Below are 22,969 nucleotides of genomic sequence, written 5' to 3'. Positions count from 1 at the left end.
GGGGTGTGTGGAGTGTGTGGGGTGTGTGGTTTGTGTGTGGGATGTGTGTGGGGTGTGTGGTGCGTCTGTGTCACATCACAGTTTATTTGGTCTGCGTTTTGCTTCTGAGGGTCCTCCATACTGTGTTCTATGGCACTGGTCTGCGTTTTGCTTCTGAGGGCCCTCCATACTGTGCTCTATGGCACTGGTTTATGTTCCCACCAGCAGTGCTCAATGGTTCCAACTTCTCCACATCCTCACCAACATGTATTTTCTGTGTTTGTTTGTTTTGAGACAGGGTCTCACTCTGTTGCCCAGGCTGGAGTGCAGTGGTGTGCATAGCTCACTGTAACCTCAATCTCCTGGCCTCGAGTGATCCTCCCCGCCTCAGCCTCTCAAGTAGCTAGGATTATAGGCACAGCCACCATGCCCTGCTATTTGTTTTATTTTCATTTTTGTAGAGACAGCATCTCACTATGTTGCCCAGACTGGCCTCAAACTCTCGGCCTCAAGAAATCCTCCCTCCTCACCTCCCAGAGTGCTGGGACTGCAGGCATGAGCAGGCAACCTCATAGGTGTGAGCTGGGCCTCTTTCTGGTTGGGTCTGCATTTCTCTGATGGGTAGTGATGTCAAGCATCTTTTCATGTGCTTGCTGGCCATTTGTATATCATCTTTTAGAAATGTCTATTTAAGGCCTTTGCCTACTTGTATTCAGGCTATCTAATTTTTATTGTTGAATCGTAGGAGTCCTGCATCTCTTCTGGATAGTGCTCTCCTATCACATGGATAATCTGTTCATACTTTCTCCCATTCCACAGATTGTCTTTTCACCATTGTGTTCTTCCACACACAGGAGGTTTGAAGTTTGACATAGTCCCATTTGTCTATTTTTGTTTTCCTTCCCTGTGCCCTGGAAGTTCTATTGAGAGATCCCAGATTGTTCCTTTTGAAAGTATGAAATTCCATCTCCGTGGCAGTAAACAAGCTGCAGTGGCCTGTGCCAGCACTGCTTGTGAAATCCCTTCTTTAAAGTACTCCTCGCCGCACTTGGACGTATTTCCCATTCTGTGCAAACAAGTCCACGTTGCTCACTTCGGAAGCGGGTTTTGCAGGAGTCGATGCCTTTCTCTCAGTGGCATCCTCCCCAGCCTTGTCCTTTGCAAGGAAACCACTTAAACTGCCAAGCATTTGCTGCCCACACGCCTACCCGTGCCATCTGCTGTCTGATGCTGATGCGGATGACACTGTTTCACAGCCCAGCCACCGATGCCAACTGACCCCTCTGAGATGAACTTCCTTCCTCTAGAAAATGCGAGAGAATGCAGGTGGATGCCACCCTCATCACTGGACCATCTGATAATCAAATGGACATAAGCCCCTGCACCGGCTGGCGAGCAGCAGTCCCTCCAGCCTTGCTGAGCCGTGGACTTGTGTCCCGGCCCTGCCATGCCCGTGGATCAGCCCACACTGGCACCACACTCAGCCCTGCCAGCGATGCCTGGGTGTGTGGGCAACAGAGGATACTGGTCATGGTGGCGGCAGGTGATCCCGGAGAGTTACCAACCTCGGAACACAACTTGTCCCACAGACACAGTCACAGCCAGGGCTGCTTGGTGTCCACTGTGGGAAACAGCCATCTTGTGTCTCTGTCTCGAGAAGGGCCAGTTTGGTTTCCTGTGGTCCCATAGAATGATGCAGAATGGGAGGAGACCGGGATCCACCTGGCCATGCCCCCTGAGTCTGCCTGACTTAGCCAGTCACCCGTCCCCCACTGAGACTCTCCACCCTGCCCCTGTCCGAAGTGGGCAGGCTTGGGTTTTGTTTTTTGTTCTTCCAAACGCTGCTTAGCTGTGTCATCTGGACAGAAGCCGATCGTTTACCAGGGCAGGTTGGAGGGCGGGGGGCTCCTGGCAGTTGGGGAGTCGGGTTTGAGGCCTGGAGCTTACCAGCTCATCTGCACCCCAGAGAGGGCCCAGGGGCTGTACTAGACGATGTCTAAGGGCTTCTCAGCAGAGCCCCTGGGAGCCACGTGCAGAAAGCCTGACCACCTGGGCAGGTGCACCCAGAGGGAACCCAGGGCACGGGGCTGATGTCTGAGGGATGCCGTCTTTGTGGGTCACTGCACTGGTCAGAGAGGTAATTCTGGAATGCCAGCCACCTTCCTAACCGCAGTTTTCCTTGGAACTTCCATTACACTGCATTCATTTTTTCTATCTTTCTTTCATTCCACGTTTCCCAAGCCTCACTCCACGCAGATGGGTGGCCCCTCTCATGCCTTCTGCTGACCACAGTCTCTGCCCCAACACTTTCTTCAGCCTGCCCGCTCCTTCTGCTGGTCCCAGGGCCACCTGGCCATCCCCAGCCTTTGCCTCCCACTTCTCTCCCTCCTGCCATCGAGGGACTCCCCTCAGCTCTGTGAAGAGCTGCTACCCTCCTGGCCTCCTAACTCGCCGCCGATTTCTTCCTGATGAGGACATGACTGCCTTTTCAGTTTCTAATTCCAGGGCACTCAATACCTAAGGGCTCCATGCGGCATCCGCCTTGCATCCAGCCCGTTCCCCGGCCTCAGCCACCCCTCTGTGATCTCAATCTTCGGACGCCTGCTTGCTGACAGCTCCTCCATGCCAGGCTTGTGCCAAGGGAAAATATTCTTTCCTGTTTATTGAAGGGTTCCCAGCCACAGCTCTCTCCTCCCAGCCTCTTCCTCAGCCCACACCGCCCCGGGAGCTGGCTGGGACTTCTCTTTATTGTGCCCCTACCCCCAGAGCCACTACAGACAGCCTGGCGAGGACTGGGCATTTTACTGAGGAGCGCGTGTGTGTGTGTGTGTGTGTGTGTGTGTGTGTGTGTGTTTTTGTGTGTGTGTGTGTGTGTTGGAGGCAGGGCATTTTACTCCCCAAAATAATCTTCCATCCCAGATCAGATGAATCACTTTCCCCCGGGACGCCTCCAGGCTAGGCTGTACAGTGGCCTCCCCCTCCCTCCCTGCCTCCCTCTCCCTCTCTTTCTCGACCTCTACCTCCTTTCCTCTGCAGAAGAAATTCGGGGGTTGTGGCCCTTCCAATGTTACAGCCAGCCTCCTTCCCTCCAGCTGCTGGCTTCTAGAATGGAAAAAGCCCTCCAAACAAGAGGCTGGCTCCTCTGTTTGGGGCAAACACGAGACCCCCAGGCTGCCAGGTGTGTTCTGCTAGGAAGGTAGCCAGGGAATTGTAAATCACAGATGCACAGAAAACATGCGCTTGCATCAGACACAGTGTAGTTTCTTTGCGTACTTGGTGGGGAAACAGAGGCTCCCTCCATGACCCCAACTTGTGCAGGGCATGGGCTGAGCCAGGCATCTGGACACAGGACAAGGACACAGTCCTGAAGGTGCTCCCGGGGTGACAGGCAGACAAACTGTCGCAGTTACCAGGCTGCTAGGGGATGTACGAGGCCTCAGGAGTCATCACAAATGCCACCAGGAGGGGTGGTTAGAGGCTCCCCAAGGAGGGGATGCTGGAGGCAGTCCTGGCGGGCATAGAGGAGATTCTAGCCGAAGGAGAGCAGCGTGAAGGCATGGAACATGAAGGCGCCACGCTTTTTTTTTTTTTCCCCATGGTGGTCTTGCTCTGTCACCCAGACTGGAGTACAGTGGCGTGATCTCAGCTCACTGCAACCTCTGCCTCCCTTGTTCAAGCAATTTTCCTGCCTCAGCCTACCAAGTAGGTAGGATTACGGGCACGCACAACTGTGCCCAGCTAATTTTTCTATTTTTAGTAGAGACGGGGTTTCACCATGTTGGCCAGCCTGGTCTTGATTTCCTGACCTCGTGATCTGCCCGCCTCGGCCTCCCAAAGTACCGGGATGACAGGTGTGAGTCGCTGCACCCGGCCGAAGGCGCCACGCTTGAAGGACAAGCAGGTGGGTTTGCTCACCCCTCACCGAGTTCTTACTAACTGCTCGAAGTGCTGGTACTGGGTGAAAAGGACAGACACGCTCTTGGCCTGGGGAGCTCACCACCGAGGGTGCCCAGGGCTCAGAGGCAGCTCACAGGAGAGCAGGCAGGGCCCATGCCATGGGGAACCTGGGCGGTGCCTGGCAGGCCTGGCCATCCCACTGGCAGCAGGTGAAATGTGGGTAAAGGAACCTACATTCAGTGGGCTTGGGTAATGCCAGATGCGGTGTGGGGTGCGTCGTTCACGCTATTCCATTAACAGGTTAAGAGATGGAGTCAGGTCAGTGACTGGGAAAGGCACCCCAGGCTAACCATGCAAAGAAGGGCCTGAAGAGGGGACAGCAGATCCCAGGAGATGGGACCAGGAAGAAGGGCCAAGCCGGCCCCGGCCAGGCACTGCACAGTGGAGTGACTGGAAAGGGTTCATCACGGCGAGTGGCATTTCCACCACACAGGGTGACATGGCACAGACCGTGGGGATTGCTCCCTACCTACAGAGAGCATCTAAACTGGCGTGTTCACTGACGCCACATACGAGAAGGGACCTTTGAGCAGTGGTAGTGAGGGTCCTCTGGGTTAGGGGATGCCCATCTAATGCCACAGCAAAAAAAAAAAGAAAAAAGCTTCAAAAGAGCAGATGGCACAGCTGGTCCTGGACCTGCAAATTCAGACTCAACCTGCAGGCATGTGGCTGGGCCACCCAGAGCCAGGAGATGCCAGGGGGTGACACGTGTAGGGCAGGGGTTTGAGCTGCTCACTTCTGGACCTGGAGGCTCCTGTGCCCAGGCTGAAGCTACTCCACCTCCCACGGGGAAACCTGACACGAGTGCCTCAGGCCTTGCTCCCGACTCAGGAGCACGTGAGAGCAGACTGCAGGGCTGTAGGAATGCCGACAGGCGCCCGGCTGGATCCAGGCCCCCCGCACTCTCCGGGGCACTCCCTGCTGCATGGGGAGGTCCCCGTGCACCATCGTTTGAAGCAGAGAGCCCTGACGTAATGACCCAACTCAGTAGGACGGGGTCATACTCGGCATGGAAGGAAAAATTTCATTTTTTAGACAATCGGACTGGCTGGGTTTGCTTCCTGGCTCTGCCCACTGCTCTGTCTGTGCCCTCAGCTGAGGAGTGACATAGGTCCCTCAGTTTCCCCCCTGTGAAATGGGGGTGAAAGCACCCAGCTCAGTGGGCCATTCTGAGGATGAAAATAATTTTGCTTGCCCAGTGCTGGCGTATGCTTGCTGTGGATTTTCCACGAGCGGAGTGACGTAGCGTGGCTTTGCCATCGTTTGCAGGGGAGAGCAGAGGCCCCGCGGGTGGCAGGGCCCACCAACCCTCAGAGCAGACGCATCCTCCGGGTACCGCCTTGCAGGCCTTCCAGAGCTCTCTGCTCCTGGAGGATCTCCAGGCCTGGCCCGACTACACACCCTGCACTGTGAACTTTCCAGGGGGCCCTAAGGGAGGAAAACCCCTCACAGATGCTCAGAGAAGGGGACAGCTCCACGGGTGTTTCCAAGGGGCAGGGTGCAGGCCTGGTGGGTGCCTATACCAAGTGGATCCAGGGGCAGGGTGGACCCCAGGGCAGCGTCCCCACAGAGCAAGCCAAGGCCCCGCACCCTCCCACCTCCTCTCCCCCCGCACCTTGGGGGGTACAAGCCTCTGGGCCCCTGTCCTGCTGGTCTTGGCCGGGTTGGGTGGGCTGCCTCGTGCCCTTAGTTCTCCCCTCCCCAGGCTGACCTGGCCTGGGGGCCGGGTGGGGCGCGCCTTGGAACTGGGAGCCGCCTCCAACCCTGCTCTCTGCTCCAGGCCTGGCCCATTCAAACCTTCCTGCTCTGTTTATTTGCACAGCCAGAAGACAAAAAGCCGTGGCTCTGAGTCACTCCTGCTCCCAGTCGGCTCTGATTCATGCAGGAGGCCCGCGGTGGGGACTAACCCTGGCCGTTAACCTCTTGGTTTCTTTATGTCTTTACAGCAGTGAACATCTGTGTCTTCGAACTGAGGATCAGGCCCCGATCGCCGCTCACAGTCGCGTGCTGGGGGTGTAATGTGGAGAAGAGAGGACACCACAGCACAGCCCGAGAGGTCCCCCCTCACCTCCAGCCCCTTCCCCCAATGCTGATGGAAACTTACAAGCATTTCAGTCATCTCTCCGAAAAGGATTTGGTCATCTGGCAAGGGTGGTCTCAGAATTTGCCAGAAATATGCGTCAAACGTAGCCCAGGGCATAAAGGAAGACAGGCTTACAAAAATTAGATTATGGCGAAGAATCTGAAAGGAAACGAGAGATTCTGTGCCTGGTTGGTCTCCAGCCTCCGGGGAGGTGCGGCCCGGTGCTTCCTCCCTGTAGGTTCTGGAGAAGCTGGCACACAGGGATGCCCCGGGGCAGGGGGTAGACCCACTCTACGGCCGACCTCTCCTCAGTCCCACACATTTGTCATTCATCATACAAGGCCAGGGGGACGCGTGGTTTTCATTTTTGATCCTGGTAAAAAGTGAATAGAGTGTCTCTAGTAGCTAAGAAAGGGCTTTTTCTAGCTCCACTGAGTGAGTCGGGGTCCAAGCACCTCTTCTCAACTTGGGTTCGGGGAACAGCTAAGGAGTTCATTGTGGTTTTTTCCCACTTGTTTCCCCAAAGCTGAAGTGGTTTATGACTAACAACAGCTATCCCCAAATATGTAGAGGAGTGAAAAAAAGGCAGAAGAAATGAGGATGCTGACATCTAACAGCGTGGGGATGAATGCCGGTCCCATCACGAAGCACCATTCGGGAACTGCCCAGCGGGTAAAGGCGAGCCGGAAGGGCAGAGACCGCACAGCCCTCACTGCCAAAGGACGCCGCCAGCTCCACAGGGAGGCCGCGCTGGCACATTCCGATGCATCTTTCCAAATTATCCTAACGTGAAAGGCCTCTTGTGAAAACGATGGATGGGCATCTTTAATGTAGACTGCAGAAGATACAAAAATATATTTTGAAGGCCACTCTTTTATATCACTTTAGCAAGAACCTAAGTCATAACACCGAGTGGGGGTTCCGGTGAGGACGTTCCTATGTGGGCGGCAGCTGTGTTTTCACTGCATCGCCTTATGATGGGACTGGGAGTAGCTGCCCTTCTCTGGAGGGAGGGTCGGTCAGCATGTGCCTGCCACACTATCTTTACAAAGCAGTGGGCACCTCTGGATTTGTGTTCTCAAATTGCCGAAGTGATACAGGGCATTTGTGGAAAATCTAGAAATTTAAAAAAAAAAAAAAAAAAAAAAAAAAACGAAGGAAAGGAAGCTCTTTCATCAACTTTTGGTCCAGAGACATTCGTTCTTGCCGCTTTCTCTCTAGACAAACACACCCATGCATGCACACACACACTTCGATTTTCCAGCTTGAGATCGTATGAACTGCTCCATCCTGCAATCATGGCCGTCACTTTATTAAACATCCACTGAAACACACACTTGCTAACTGTATAGTGTTCCAGCATATGCACCAAGCAGAGTTTATCCCACCTATTACCCAGGACATTTTAATTTTTTCACCAATCTTAATGAAGCTGATACGAATTTCTTTGTTGCTAGGCAACGCTGCTATTATTCACTTAAGATAACTCCTAGAAGTGGAATTGTTCATGCAAAGGGTATTTTCAGTCCTAGATCTTTTCTTACCTACTATCGAAATTCCTTTAGAAAGGTTGTGCAGTTTTTCTTCCCTCTGGCAAATAGGATAGCCTGGTTCCCCTACCTTCCTCAATACTGGGGATGGTAATTATGTATTTTTTTCCAATTTAATAAAAATAGTATCCTTCTGTTTTATTTCAAATTCCTTGGATTATTGTTGAAATTCAACCCTTCATGTGTTTACTGGACAACTGAATTTCTCCTTTTACAAATTTATATTTTTTGCCCATATTTCCTACTGGGTTATTGTCTTTTTAAATTTTTTAAAGGCCTTTTTTCTAGTAAGAACATTAACCCATTGCAAAATAGATTGTAAATATTTTCTTCCTGGTTCTTTAAAAATTTTTGGTTGTCATAGTTATTTGGTATATAAAAGTTGAAATTTTAATTTGGTCAGTTATTCTTTTGCTATTTTATTTATGATTGCTGGACTTGGAATGGTCAGCTTTTGGAAGTAGATCGTAGGAAGGGCCTGCATTAGTAAACGCCACTTCAGCTCACTGGATGTTCACCACTGCCACCTCTAAGACACTGGCCTGATGTCCTGCTGTGTTCCGTCCACAGCGTGGCTGTGGTGTTCCGTCCACAGCTGTGAGCGACTGTCCCTGCTGGCTTGGGCCATGGCACCTCAGTGGGATGAAATTATAGACCCCCAGTGGACACTTGATCCCAAGGATGGTACCGAACCCTATATATACTATATGTTTTTTCTATATGATGACTGAGAGACGGGTGGGACGGAGCGGGACAGCTCAAGATTTCATCAAGATACTCAGAATGGTATGCAATTTAAAACTTATCAGAATGGTGTGCAATTTAAAATATCAATTTTTTTTCTGGAATTTTCCATTTAATGAGTTTGAACTGTGTTTGACTGTGTGTAACTGAAACTTCGAAAAGTGAAACCATGGATAAGCGAGACGGCTGTGACGGGATTCACCAGGAAGCCTGTCTTTGCTGTTAGTCAGGTGGTGGCAGGTGTGCTAAAAGGGATGCTGACTCAGTGCATTCTCTGACACCAAGGTCTGGCCTTCAGGGATAGTGAGAAGGACTGGGAGGAGGAGTGGAGGGGATAAGGGAGGGACACTGTGTCCCGGAAGCCTAAGGGTGACAACTTGGCTCAGAGCATCCAGATGGTGTCTCTGAAAGTCAGCTGGAAAATCAATGATGGAGGTACAGTTTCTAGTTACCCAAACTCACTGGGCGCTGGCTCCAGTGTCCCCCCAAGCATACAGAGCACGGGCTGGACATGGCCGAGCCTCTGATGTAGTTACTACGAAGCAGAAGTGGCCAGAAAGGAGAGCAGAGCTTCCCCCAGGAAGAGCAAGTGTGCTGTGCTACAAACGTGAATAACGTGCTAATGAATCAGAGCAGCTGGGCTCCGCGCCCCGGCAGCTGCGGGAAGAACCCCTGCGGCGGTGACTGATGGGGGCCATGAGACCAAGATGTGTCTGGCTTGAGGATGACCCATGTTCCTATCAAGCCGACTGCACAACTTAACTAAGGAAGCAACCAGGGCCCCAGCGTCCAGTCCTCACATCTCCATCTGGAGTCCTCTCTCTCCGCGGCTTTTGGGAATCTCTTTCCCTTTGCGCCTCCTCCCTGGTGGCTTTCTCTTTGCTCAGCAATGGGACTGGGAATGGGGGAACAGCAGCATCACACGGAACAGTTTTTGTTTGTTTGTCTGTTTGTTTTGAGATGGAGTCTCGCTCTGTTGCCCAGGCTGGAGTACAGTGGTGCAATCTCGGCTCACTGCAACCTCTGCTTCTCAGGTTCAAGCAATTTCCCTGCCTCAGCCTCCCGAGTAGCTGGGATTACAGATGCCCACCACCTCGCCCAGCTAATTTTTGTATTTTTAGTAGAACCAGGGTTTCGCCATGTTGGTCAGGCTGGTTTCGAACTCCTGACCTCAGGTGATCCACCCACCTTGGCCTCCCAAAGTGCTGGGATTACAGGCGTGAGCCACCATGCCTGGCCCAGAACAGTTCTTATCTGCTTTTGGCAACTTGACCCTTGGTGAGATCCTTTGGGATTTGCTCCAAGTTCTCCTGAGCCCTCAGTCTGGATTCTGAAAATTCAAACAATCCTGGAGCCCAACACCATCTTTGCGGCTTCTATAAGTGTCTCAAAATCTGACTGAATAATGCCACAAAGGTGATGATGTCTTAAAGGTGATGATGTCTTAAAAAGAAACAGGATGGGGTCATAGCTGAGGGAGCACTCAGAGCAGCTCTGGGCAGTTTTGACAGTGTCTCAAACACAGGTGGCTGAGGACCATGTAAAGGGTGCACAGATCAGGGAGGAAGAAAAGAAAAATGAGCAACCAAAGGAAAACACACAACTGGTGCTGAACGATTTAGTGCCACCCTCCCTGTGTCTCCCGGTATCTCCCTGTCTTCTGGGAGCAGCACCTGCACACATGAAGAGCAGGAATCCCATGACTCTGGAGGTGGCACCAACTCCTTAAGGGCCTCTGAGCCCAGAACCAGCCTGAAGTGGTCCACCGAGCAGGCAGACGAGCCCTGGGCTGTGGACAGCCTGCTGATGGAGGCGAGTGGTGCGCACTCACGGGTCACCCTTGTGCGTCTTCCCGTCAGGTACCAGACACCCCCACTACAGATATGGCAAATGCTCCTGGCTCTCCTCTAGGGGCTGACTGCGAGCGGCATGGAGGCTTAGAGTCAATCCCTCTCCGCCTCTGGCCCCCAGAGTGTGATAACTCAGTCTACTGTGGAGAGGCTTCAAGAGGTGTAATCGACATACCACAAAAAGCGGAGGGCAGGCAAAAGAAACAGCGTGCCTCAGAATTGTTTGATGCTCTTGTTGCCACGTGTGCATGCATGTGTGTGTGTGTGTGTGTGTGTGTGTGTGTGAATAAACACATTAGGAACTAGAGGTCGAAAGGAAAATGCTCTTAGGCACAACTAGAATAGTCAGATAAGCGCTGAAGCAGGAGGATAAACTGGATAAGGTCTCCGAAAAGTGAGGGATGGGTGAACGCTTAGCCCCTTAGCCCCTCCACCTCCAAATAAGCACTTCAGTTACCAGAGATGCACATCGTCTGGGAAGTAGGATTTTTTTTTTTTTTTTTTTGATGATGGTAGTAAGATACACATAATATAAACTTTATCATTTGAGCTTTTAAAGTATAGTGGAATTAAGTGCATATACCTTGTTGGGAAAGCATCATCACTATCTAGTTCCAGAGCATTTCGTATTGTTCCACACAGAAACTCCACACCTGTTCAGGACTCACCCCCCCATATCTCCTCCCATGAAGCCCTAGAAACCTCCAGTTTCCTTTCTGCCTGTATGGATTTGCTTATTTGGGACATTTCATATAAATGAAATCCCAAATATCACAATATGTAGTCATCTGGCTTCCTGAGCTTAGCATTATGTTTTCAAGGTTCATTCATGCTGTAGCACATACTACACTTTTTGTTTTGTTTTGTTTTTTTGAGACAGAGTGTTGCTCTTGTTGCCCAGGCTGGAGTGCAGTGGCGCGATCTCGGCTCATTTCAACCTCTGCCTCCCGGGTTCAAGCAATTCTCCTGACTCAGCCTCCCTAGCAGCTGGGATTATAGGCGCCCACCACCACGCCCAGCTAATTTTTGTATTTTTAGTAGAGATGAGGTTTCACCGTGTTGGCCAGGCTGGTCTTGAACTCCTGACCTCAGGTGATCTGCCCACCTCAGCTTCCCAAAGTGCTGGGGTTACAGGCGTGAGCCACTGTGCCCAGCCTCATTTGTTTTTATGGCTGAATTAGATTCCATTGTATGGATGGGCTATGTTTTACTGACCCTCAGTTCATGGACACCTTGTTGTTTCCATCCTTTGACTATTGTGAATAATGTTGCTATGAACACTCATGTACAAATTTTTGTTTGAACACCTGTTTTCAATGTTTTGGGGTATACACCCAGCAGTGGAATTGCAGGGTTGTATCGGCTCTTAGAATTCCAGTAGCCAGAGGGTTATCAGAAACTTAGTCCATTATTTTACAGACGGGGAAACTGAGGCCCAGAGAGGCCATTACTTGTCTCAGAAATTGCAAGGCTGAGAGCAGAAAAGTGTTCTCCATGCCACGCTTAACTTCAGTTAAGTCTTATTCTGGACCGTGGATCCCCCAGACACAAGACAATGGGTTCTGCCCAAGACAGTCACTTGGGGAGCTAGCTTGCCTCTCACAAAGTCAACAGCCTTTGGTTTCTGCCTAATTAAAATGTCCCAAATTAGAAAAATACCACCTCAGAAAAGCTTACTAAAGGGAAGAGTCAGATATGATTTATTCCAGAAACAGCGACTTAAATTAATTGCAAAATCTGTTGTAGAGAGTCACACCGATCATGTATAGTCACAAGCATTTAAAAGTTCTAAGAATTAGTTAATTATGGTTTCACATTGTGATGAACCAAGTAGGAGAAAGCCCAGTGGGTGTGCCCAGGGAGCCAGAAATGCACACCAGCTTCACTTTCTGTCTCCCCACTTCCCTTTTCCTCTTTCTGGTTAGAAAAAGTGAAATTATGTAATTAACATTGAACAATATTTGCAACTTTCAGGAAATGGTACAACACAAGCTGATTGTCCAAGAGCCTGGTACAGAGAATGCCCAGGCCAGTTGGCTTTGGAGGAACCAGCCGGGAGGACAAAGTCTGTCAAGTGCCCAATGTATGGTGTTTGTTTGCCTGTTGTTTGTTTGTTTGTTTTGAGACGAAATCTCACTTTGTCGCTCAGGCTGGAGTGCAGTGGCGCGATCTCAGCTCACTGCAACCTCTGCCTTCTGGGTTCAAGTGATTCTCCTGCTTCAGCCTCTTGAGTAGCTGGGATTACAGCCGTGTGCTGCCACACCGGGCTAATTTTTGTATTTTTAATAGAGCTAGGATTTCACTATGTTGGCCAGGCTGATGTCGAACTCCTGATCTCAGGGAATCTGCCCACCTTGGCATCCCAAAATGCTGGAATTACAGACATGAGCCACTTTGCCCAGCCTCAATGTAATATTTTATCTCTGTTCAAAGAGCGCTGCCATTCAAGCAGAAGGATGCTTTAAGAGACGGACAAGATGGTCGTTTGGCTTCTCTCAGCAAAGGCAGGGCTGGTTCTGCTTCGTCTGCAAACCTCAGCGGCGGCCTGGCATAATCTTCTCTTGGAAGCTGTCTTTAGAGGAGCTGAGGCTTTTAAAGTGGTATCTGACTGCAGGTTTAGATCTATCACTATTAAATCCAGGGGGAGGAAATCAGTGCTGAGTTACCACTTCCTTTCCTTAACCTTGGCAAATACTGAGCCGTGCTGGGCTCATGCTCAGACATTCATCAACACGACCTGATGGGTGACTTGGGCCTCAGCGAAGATGGGCTCCAAGGCCCATCCAGCCTCAGGGACCAGGGAAGTGCCAGAGTGGTGGGACAGTTACTTGCAAACAGCCAGCAGCGTCCTTCCTCTTGCTCCCCTCCTCTGTCATGGGATGGCCCTCCCGTCATGCAGGAGCACCATGCCCATGGCGCTCCTCCCCTGAACAGTCCCAGGCCAACCCAAGCTCCCTCCAGCGGTCCTTGACCCCAGGCACAATAGATGGCCCCCTGACCACCTTCCTCTGGGGGCCTCTGCTTTCTCTGGCAACTGAATCACCTGCAATTGTCACAGGGCCCTCGGAGGCAGAGCCCCTCTGGGGCTTCTTTGAGGCACCTTGCTGGGCAGTGTTGATGCCTGGGACCAAACAGGAGGGGAAGGCACCTGAGGGCCTTTTCAAGTCACTATGTCTGTGGCGGCCTCCCTCGTGGCATTATTGCGGCAGTGTGGAGGGACCCTGCTGGATTTTTACAGTGTTGTTTTTATGAGAATGGCAGGAAGGGTGCTTTTTCTGAAAAAACCGCTGTCTTCCAGGTCTCTGAGGGACACTGAGGAAGAGGTGCTGGGTCTCCCGTGGTCAGCAGCAGAGAGAGGCACACGGCCCTGACACAAGCCTAGAGATAAATACAGAATGGGACCTGTTCTTAAGGGACCTGAGTCCCTTCCGCAGCCCTGATCCCTTGTGAAATTCTTTAAATATCACTTGACCTGTTCACAACCCAATCTTCCCTTTTACTTTGTCCTTCATGAAAAAAAAAAAAAACTTTTCCATGTTACAAATTATAAATGATAGATTAATGTATACGGGGTTGCTGGGGACGCACATGGAAATTACATTGTTCCACACTGAAATTACATGATATTATTCACCTGCGAACTGCAGTAAAACAAGAAAGGAGATGACATACAGCAACATGGAAACGAGCAGAGAGTTGAGTAACTGTGCTCATCTTTTGCTTGTGGTTTAATTAGAAGAAAATCCTACTCTCAGAAAAAAATAGTCCGAAGGAAAGTTTTGGAATTAGCAATAATTTAGCAACCAGTAAAATGCCCTTCAGTTAATTCTACCCTTCCAATGCTCCCGGCTCGCATGGGCCACCTGGACCCTGCCTATTAACACCTTCGCAGTCACACAAGACGGGACCTCAAGATAAGCTCTCTCCTGGCCCTACCTCGGGGGCGATAAAACGCCAGTCCTGGATGCACCCCCTCTGCCACAGCCACCGCACGGCCCCCACAGAGTTTGGGGGTCATTGAAGCACACACTGAACCACTCAAAGAGCAGAGATGAAGGAAAGGAAACGGTACTTCTAGATCTCGTGATTAAAAGAAAATGCTGCCTGCATGAGAGAAGTCAACAAAAACAGGGCACCTTGGGATTCTTAGGGTACAGATATCTGTGTGGGGCACTTCTGTTCTGGTATCAGTGAAACAATACTTTTAGAAAACAGTAACGTGAGCCCACGAAGGGGAGGAGTCGCCAAGCACACACTGAGGCAGGGGTGCTGAGCACACATCGATGGGCCGCACGAGGCTTCAGGAGCCCCTAGATGCGCGTCCCTCAGAGGGTCCTCGGCCATTCTGTATTTACAGTCTATATTTCCACGTGTGAGCTCTCACGGGACCTGATGGTGGGCTTCTCGTTCTTCCTCTGTTACTTTTTTATAAAGTGAAACCTCAAGTGGACTTCAGTGAATCATTTTTTAAAAGATGCTGTTCCAACTAAAGAATGTATAAGAGTATGTGCTGGTTTGGGGGAAGCAGTAGGAAAGATTTGCTGGAGAGGAAATGTTCACCAGACAGAAAAAAGAAGGCGAAGTGATCAGATCTTTCTCTCCTGGCTTCCCATCTACACATGCAGATTATCATGGAAGAGAGGAAAGCCAGGCGGCTGGGCATATGCTGAAGATTTTGAATAGTTAGAAAGCAGTATACATGTAGTATGCAATCTGGATTATTTGATTTCAGGAAAATTAATCCTCCACGAAGACGTTGTTCGCCCATTAGTGTCAATGATGTGAGCAGAGATGTGTTGACGCCCGGTTGGAGGAAGAAGAGTTTGCCTTCTCCTCCTTCCTTTCCCTTCCCTTCCAATTTGCAGTATTTTAGGCCTTTCCCAAAGAAATGATAACTGCCTTATTCTGTTACGTATCAAGACAAAGCAATCTCCTTGAGACTGAGATTTAAAGTTCACACAAACTTTCCGGAAGGGATCCAGTTGGTACGGGTTTTGCCAGCCCTGCAGGCCAGCTCGCGCCACGCCTGCGCACTCTTCCGTCGAGCTAAAAATCTGAGCTGTGGAAGTAAAGGACAAGCAACAGGTCCAGGGGGTCCACGCAGGCAGCCGGCTTGCGACTCCGAGCCCTCTGCGCACCGGCCACACGAACCACTCAAAGAGCAGAGATGAAGGAAAGGAAACGGTACTTCCAGATCTCGTGATTAAAAGAAAACGCTGCCTGCTTGCATTTTCACATACAGAATGCTAATTCAACGTAGAACAGACAAAGAAAGCCACCGTGGCAGCAGAGCCCGAGATTGTACATGACTGGCCTGTGCTTTCTTTTAGGAGGTTGTTCATGCTCCAAGCTGTCCCTCATGGAGCCCCTGCCTCGGAAGCAGGCCAACATTTCTCCACCCTTCAGCAGGGGCATTTACTTACAGAGATTTAACAGAAATGCTAGGGTGGCATTTTGTCTGGAAAGCAATAGAAAAACAGTAGTAACGACGAAAGTTTCCATTTTTTCTCCACGGGGAAGATGGTAAAACGGTCTATAACCCTCCCCTCTCACAGCAAAAGGCTAAAAAGCTGCCCTAGCCCCTCCTGGGGGAACTGCTCTGCCTGGCGCTCCGGAAAGGCTCTGCCTGTGACCACACCACAAACCTCAGCCGCAGGGTGGGGTCTGATGTTTAGTCAAGCTCGAAGGGTTAATACAAATCAAGGGGTTTGCCCAGATCTCTCCCGTCAGTCACACACCAGACCTGCACATCGAGAAACACAGAGGTGAACTGCCCGTCAAATTAGACAGCGAGAAATAGGAATCTAATGCCAGACCGCATAACACAATTTACCATTTCCTCCCAGAAGATGCTGATGGCTATTTTTTTAAGGCAGAATGTGAACTAAAAAGTCAGGAGTATTTTCCAGGATAATCGAATTTGATAACTGAAAGCTCTTTTGAGTTCAACCCTGTCTTTCATTTCAGTGAAGGGAAATTCTGAACTAAAGAAAAGAGAGAGATGTCTAAGTTTAAAGGCATTGCTCATAGGATCTGAGAAGTAAAACTATAGTTCTACATGAGGCTTCGAGAGAAGCTGGGTCATCGAAATCTTTCCCTGGTCAAATAACAGAGGAAAACAATATTATGATAGAAAACTGCTCAGTGAGGGACAGCCCCAGCAGACACTGCACTCAGCTCGTGCCATCATGCTCTGGCATCCTCATAATCACAGGATCATCATATTATTCTAAACATCGCAGTTGTGGATGAAATAGCCCAGATACCTGCAGCATGTCAGATACCGTTTGGGTTCAAAATGACTCTATTTTCAACTAAACACTAAAAAATTTCCCTCATGTTGGAATCAAGTTACGTGCTGGCTTTTCCAATTTCAGATCCAAGTCTCCTTTTGAAGTGACAACCATTAATAATCACTGAAGGGAAATCCCACTGTGCCTCAGTTTACAACAGCTTAAAATTCACCTTCTTAATGCTACCACCCTCATTTCCAAATCGGCATCAGGTAAGGTGTAGTTTAATATCACTCAATCTCACTCAAGGGGTTACTACCAAACAAAAACACAAAATAGGTTTCTAAAACAACTATTGATTACAAATAACTATAACAGGGCTTAGAGTTTGAGTCTCTCTCTCTCTCTCTCCCCCTCTCTCTTCTCTCTCTCTCTCTCTCTCTCCCCCCCTTCCTCCTCTGCTATATCCTCTCCCTGTCATTGCGTTTGCCTCCAAATACGAAAACTCCATTCTCTATACTTCTTGGTGAATAATTTTTATAAATCATTGGCTTTAGAATTGTGTGTGTATGCTTAATGAAATTTAATATAAAATTAGTATCTTAAAAAGCAAATATAACACAGGTATCAGTTTAAGGTAGATATTTCCCAAAAGGTTTTATAAAATATTTTCTTTATTAGTATAGGAATAAATGTATTGCTATTATAATTGGTATTTCACCTTTCATATTTCTGGGATACTACTCTTTATTTAAGACTTATAAGGAATCACAGATTTAAACTAAAGTTATGAGTTATAGTGCTCTTCTCAGAAAGAGTTATATACTGGAAATATATTGAGATTCTCAAATGGCATCAGAAAAAAAATGTGGAGTTTTGCTCAAGTCACATTTTTAGTTTATTGCTCTGAGATAAAGCTTAGTAGTAATTTCTTAGATAATTTGCTTATCTAAGTATATAGATTTAATATTTTTGTGGAATATCTTTTTTATTTTAATTTTGAGATAATTATAGATTCACAGGAGGTTGCAAGAAATATTATACACAGATTCTCATATCTTCACTCCTTTCTCCCAATGATGACATCTTGCAAAACTACAGTACCATTATCATAATCAGGAAACTGGCATCAATATCATCCCCAGACCTTATTCAGATTTCACAGGTTTTACATGCACTCCTGTGTGTGTGTGTGTGTGTGTGTGTGTGTGTTTAGTGCTACGCAATTTTATCACGTGTAGACTCAGGTGACCATGTGGAATATCTTTTTAATCAGTTTCTGTTTGTAGTGTTTCATCTTGGCTTTACTTTTGAAAACATCCATGTCTGCATCTATTAGATTCTGTTTCTCCTTTATGGTTTTCCGTTCCTTGGCTACAGTAACTTATTCATCTCTTCTTTGAATTTTATTGCCTCATTTGTGAACTCTCTGCTAGCGGAGAGTTCTGTATTTGGTTTGCTTTTTGCAGCACATTTATCCTTTCCCAGGAAAAGACACAAACATAAACAGACATTCCAGCATTCACAGGGTTTTTAAAGACACCAGTGAGAATAGATTAATATAAATACTAAGCTTAAAAACTGTCATAAAAGTTCAGCCTTTAAAATTGGCTTATTAAAATATTTGTTTTTTTAAAGCCCAGATTTAAACTAAAGTTATGAGTTATAGTGCTCTGCTCAGAAAGAGTTTACTTTATGTGTGTGGGGTTTTTAAAATTTTTTTATTTTTATTTTTTTGCCAGGCAAAAGGAATCCGGCATCTGTGCCGTCTACCCAGAACAGAGTGAAGCAAGGATGACAAGAACATGGTGCAGCTCAAGATCTGTCTGAAAATATGAGTTTCAGGAAACCTCAGTGAAGTATTCTATCTCAAAAGGCCTCAAACAGACACTGAAGTCTGAGGAAGTCCCTCTCCAGCAAGATGAGTAGTAAGACTTCCCTGATGCAAGGCCGAAAGGACTGCTGATATTTAAGGGGACAAGACCCACACCAACAGGTCAAATCCCTATATCAGATCTCGTTGATAGGCATTTTGTAACCAAACATTGCTTATATTCCAGGGAGCTCAGCCTTTCATTCTACTTCTTCTAAACAAGCAAAAGCTCCGTTGGGATTCTGCGTTTCTGTTCTTCTCCGCGAAGAACTGATTTTCTAGCATCCCGAATACAGCAGTTAACAAACACCTTTGAGAAGTAAATTTTCAGGAGGGAGGAAAAGGCTAACGTATATTAGATGGTGAAGGGGTCATGCAATTTCTTCAAAGGAGCTAAAAGTTCTCAGAAAAAAAAAAGTTTGTTGAGTAAGGGAAACTACTGAAAATCTGTGCACACTTTGCAGAAGTTACAGAAGATGTTTTCTTTAACCACACAGCAGGGAAGAGGACAAACTTCTGATAAACTAATGGTCACCTTCCCCCATCCTCCAAGCCAGGTGGCCAGGACCCTGCTGCAAAGGCTCAGGCATTTAATGAGAATACTAAAAAAATCCTTTTGAGATTTTTCCATTAGATGAATCCAACTGACTGGCCAAAGACACCTGATTTATTGTCTAATTGTGCTTTTAAATACCAGGCCAAAGAAGAAAGGCAGGATAGACATCAGCACCAGCCGCACTCCACCATCTCTCGTGTTTCTCTTCCTTTCAAAGGACAACTTAGGCTTTGTGCTGCTGTTAGTCTCAACACAGTTTCTTCACATATGTGAAAACATCCCACATCAAACATTAAAATCACAATGTACTGAAATGTCTAGAGATTCTTTACTGATGCATACAATTAATGCTTCTTAGAAATGCTACAAATAAAAACAAATGCTGTTTAGCAACATTTTCAGGAATCAAACCAATTATAATTGTATTGATCTTACAGGGAATAATGAGTTAAAAACAAAAAGAATGACAAGATGTTTACCTAACGTGCCTGATAAATAAAAACAAGGTGTGTCCAGAATCATTCATGGATAAAATTTTTCCATATTTCTTTTCTCCCCTTTTAGAGTATCTACTTAAAGAAACTAGCTTGTTTGAACTACTCAGTTATAGTCCAGTACATAAAAATAAAAATAAATAGGCTCCTTATAGATCATCAGCTCTCCCACTACCTGTGTAATTATCGATTATATTTTTAAGGACTTTTTTTTCCAAATAAGCTCTTAGCACTGTTTTTATTTATTTATGACAAGTATTGCATTTTATTTTTCTATAATCTTTAATGGTTACCTATGGCTGATTCTCTAAGTTTTGAGGCGTGAAATTATTTTTAAATGAATTTTAAATGTTCCTACTAAATTCTAGCAGCCTCATATCATATCTACTGGTATTTGTTTTCAGTAATTTTCTGGAGGGCAGTCTTAACGATAATTACAGTGACATTTTCCTTAAACATGGTTCAACGTGTGTGTTTTTAAAAAGATGACATTCCTCATCTGTTTGTTCTTATTTCAGATGTGCTATAAACCATGAATGAGGTAAAGCATAAATGGAAGCAACTAATGGAAGCTCATTATTTAGGCAGCGAAAAGCAGAATTAATGTATTACCCCACTGTAGCGTTTAGTACTCAGCCAATCCAAACTTCCCTAGAGAAATATGTGATTTGAGACACTTTCCATCTGTTTTTGACAAAGACAGGAGAAGATTCCCACAAGTTATTTTCTGCTGAAAATTCTTCTTAAAAAACTATACAGTTATCATTATCTCAGGAGGCTCTTTCATCGAAAGAATTTTCAGTGACATCGAAATAACAGTTGAAAAAATGAAATAAAACCCACCTGTGCTAGATCAGCTTTTCGTGGCCTCGGCAACAACATTCGCAGATATTATAGTACCACATAAAAAAAGAAATAGATATGTTTGGGAAGAATAGGCGGCCGGGTGCTCTTGATTAATCTAAATTCCTTCTGTGTGAGACTTTTATAAAAAAACATCACAAGATGTGCGAGGAACTAAAACATACTAAGGAGGAAGGATTTTTAACGCGGCCCCAGCAAAAAGAACCCTGTGCCCCTCCACGGCCCAGGACGGCGGATGAGAGAGGGGCTCGCCTGCTCACCGAGCCTCCGGGAAAGGACGGCGCCTCTGTGGCTCGAGCCTGTCTAAAGGGACTTGAAAGGTGTCTGGTGAAAAGGACCCGGTGCCGGACGCCCTAATCGCTCTTCCAGAGGAAACCAGAACTTCGAGTGCTCCTGGCAGCTGTGTCCCCCGAGCCTTCTCCTCGCGCAGGGAGGGCCCGGCGCGCACCACCTCCCTGTCCCCCAGACCTGCTTCCCAGCCTGGACCCCTCGCCCACCCCTGCGGTGCTGAACCCAGGACGCGGCACGGGCGGGGCCCCTCCGGGGCACTCCAGGGTCAAGGTTGCGACTCAGGGCTCCCAACTCCTAGGTCGGCTCCACCTGCCTGTGGGCGCCCTGGGGCTCCGCGCGGCTGCGTCCACCCCCCTGCTTCAGCGCTCCAGGCTCTGCGCCCTCGGCCCAGGGCCCTTCTCGGGCACTCCCGGCCCTGCGGCTGCTCCGGCCCCGAAGCGCAGGGCAGTTTCCTCTCGTCCTCCCCAGGCAAACCCTGGAGCCGCAGGCCCACACCTCTATGCCTACTGGGTCTGCCAGGGGACCCCAGGTGCCAGCAGCTGGGGAGATCTGAGTGTCCGCCCGACGAACGCGCTCTACCCATGCCCGGGAAGAGAGCGAAGCCATTAGCCCGACACCACCGGCTCGGGCAGCTTCGCGGGCGGCCTGCGCTGCGGCGGACGCAAAGGGCAGCCGGTCCCCATCTCCCAGTCCCCGGCCGGTCCCGGTAGGTTTTTCTGATGCCCGTTCCTTCCACCGCCAACCACGGACACCCTCACACCACCGAGAATGAAATATGCGAACATTTGTCTAAGTATCTTCGGACCGCGCCGGGGAAGTCACCGGTCCGCCGGTTCCCAACTGACACCCTCGCGTGGAAGTTTGCACTCAGGAGTGTCCCTGGGACTGGGAGCGTCCCTCCCGCCCGCCTTCGTTGCTAAGAGGAAAAGCGCACGGCATCCACACCACCGCGGCCCGCGGGGCCTTCCCGAGGAGACACGCGCAGGCCCCAGGGCCCCTGCGCCCCTGCCGCCCGCCCCCCGCAGCGGAGGGCGCCCGTCCCGCGCGCAGCACCTACCCTGGCGCGCCGGTCCGGAGGTGGGTGGCGCGGCGCTAGTGGGAGGCGGACATGGACCACGCGCCCTCCATGCGCCACACGGAGAAGGCGTAGCTGAGGCGCTCGTGGGCCACGTAGCTGCAGCTGGTCATCTTATTGTCCATCTCGTCGCTCTGCAGGACCTGGTAGAGGAAGTCTATGTACCTGGCGGCCAGCTTGAGCGTCTGGATCTTGCTCAGCTTGTCAGAGGGCAGCGTGGGGATGATCTTGCGCAGCGCCGCGAAGGCCTCGTTGAGCGACTGGGTGCGCTGGCGCTCGCGCACGTTGGCCAGGATGCGCTGGCTCTGCAGCTCCTCGAAGGACTGCGCGCTGGGGCTGCCCTTCTTGCCGCGCTTGCCCGGGGTCGGGCTGCCATCTTCGCTCGACTTCTTGCTGTAGCGCCGCTTCCGGCCGAAGCGCTTGGGCTGCCGCTCGAGCTCCTCCTCGCTGGTGCCCAGGCTGTCCACGGGGGACACGGGCGAGCTGGAGCCCTCCTCCATGGCGCCCGCCCGGCGCGCGTGGGGCTGGGGGCGCCGGGGCGCCGAGCGCGCGCCGCTGGCCAAGCCCGCGGTCGCCGAGTACACGCTCTCGGAGTTGCTGGAAAGGCTCTGATTTCAAGGCCGGCTTGTGCAAAAACCGAGGTCTCCGGGAGAGGAAGTTATTCTAACTTTTTTGGAAACTCTAGCCGGGCTGGGTTGCTAAATAGTTGTCAGGAGCTAGGGCGGCGCGCTGATTGGCCGCGGTGGCCGGGGGCAGGACAAGTTCTGGGGCCTTCGCCGGCCGCCCCCGCCCCCCGGCGCGGCACTTTCAGTTTTGCCTCCCCCTTCGGCCCCGGCCTCGGAGGGCATCCCGGGGGCCGGGTCCTCGCCCGCCGCCCGCGCCCCCACCCCGAACGCAGGACACTCTCCGGCCGCCCAGAGCCCTAGGCCTGGCCAAGCCTGGCTTTGTCTGCGCCTTAACGTAGAGATCGGCCCCCACTGGGCTTTGGGGGGGTCTCTCTCTAGGCCTGAGGGGCTCGAGAAGCGAGTCCAGCCCCAGATGCGCTCCCCGAAGATAAGGACACAGCCAGGAGCCTCCTCGACCTCTGTGGGTCTTGGCCGCCCCCGGGCGCACAGCTAGTCTGCACCGCGGCCGGCAAGCTTAGGCCTGGGGTCTGGGGAGCTGCGCGGGCAGCGGTCTCGGTGCCCCGACCGCCAGTGTAAGGACAGTCGGGGACCCCTGGAGACGCCCGTGCCCAAGGACATGCCGCCAAGATCCGTAGAGATGCCACCCTTCGGGCTAGCGTGCATGTCGGGGACCATTTCTCACCCGGGCTTGCTGGGGAGCCCCCGCCCGATGCCTTTACCGAACCTTCTTCTGACTCCTTTAAAACAACGCCACAGCGAGCCTCTGCGGGAGCGCCCGGTGCCCGCCGCGCCCG

General features: G+C 50.0%; 2 protein-coding genes across 4 annotated transcripts in view; one reads left to right on the top strand and one right to left on the bottom strand.

The window, feature by feature from the left end:
• TWIST2 (twist family bHLH transcription factor 2) overlaps positions 1 to 22,229 on the bottom strand; it is a 72,697-nt gene extending 50,468 nt beyond the window's left edge. For 2 of the 3 annotated variants that reach the window (XM_011980317.1, XM_011980318.1), the window contains exon 1: positions 21,532 to 22,229. In XM_011980317.1, coding sequence (XP_011835707.1) covers positions 21,567 to 22,049 — 483 coding nt within the window. In that variant the 5' untranslated portion in view covers positions 22,050 to 22,229 and the 3' untranslated portion in view covers positions 21,532 to 21,566. Of the gene's footprint in view, positions 1 to 3,221; positions 3,488 to 21,531 lie in introns of those variants that run through there. The other variant, XM_011980320.1, reaches the window with a different exon arrangement.
• Positions 22,230 to 22,587: 358 nt separating this feature from the next.
• Positions 22,588 to 22,969, top strand: part of LOC105539880 — a 1,038-nt gene continuing 656 nt past the window's right edge. Inside the window, 4 exon segments of the mRNA XM_011980340.1 lie at positions 22,588 to 22,635; positions 22,694 to 22,825; positions 22,827 to 22,882; positions 22,884 to 22,962. Coding sequence (XP_011835730.1) covers positions 22,588 to 22,635; positions 22,694 to 22,825; positions 22,827 to 22,882; positions 22,884 to 22,962 — 315 coding nt within the window.

Source organism: Mandrillus leucophaeus, unplaced genomic scaffold, assembly GCF_000951045.1.
Source record: "Mandrillus leucophaeus isolate KB7577 unplaced genomic scaffold, Mleu.le_1.0 Scaffold21, whole genome shotgun sequence".
Classification (NCBI taxonomy): domain Eukaryota; kingdom Metazoa; phylum Chordata; class Mammalia; order Primates; family Cercopithecidae; genus Mandrillus; species Mandrillus leucophaeus.
The sequence above is the reverse complement of the archived record's forward strand: the minus strand, read 5'-3'. Positions and strand labels throughout refer to the sequence as shown.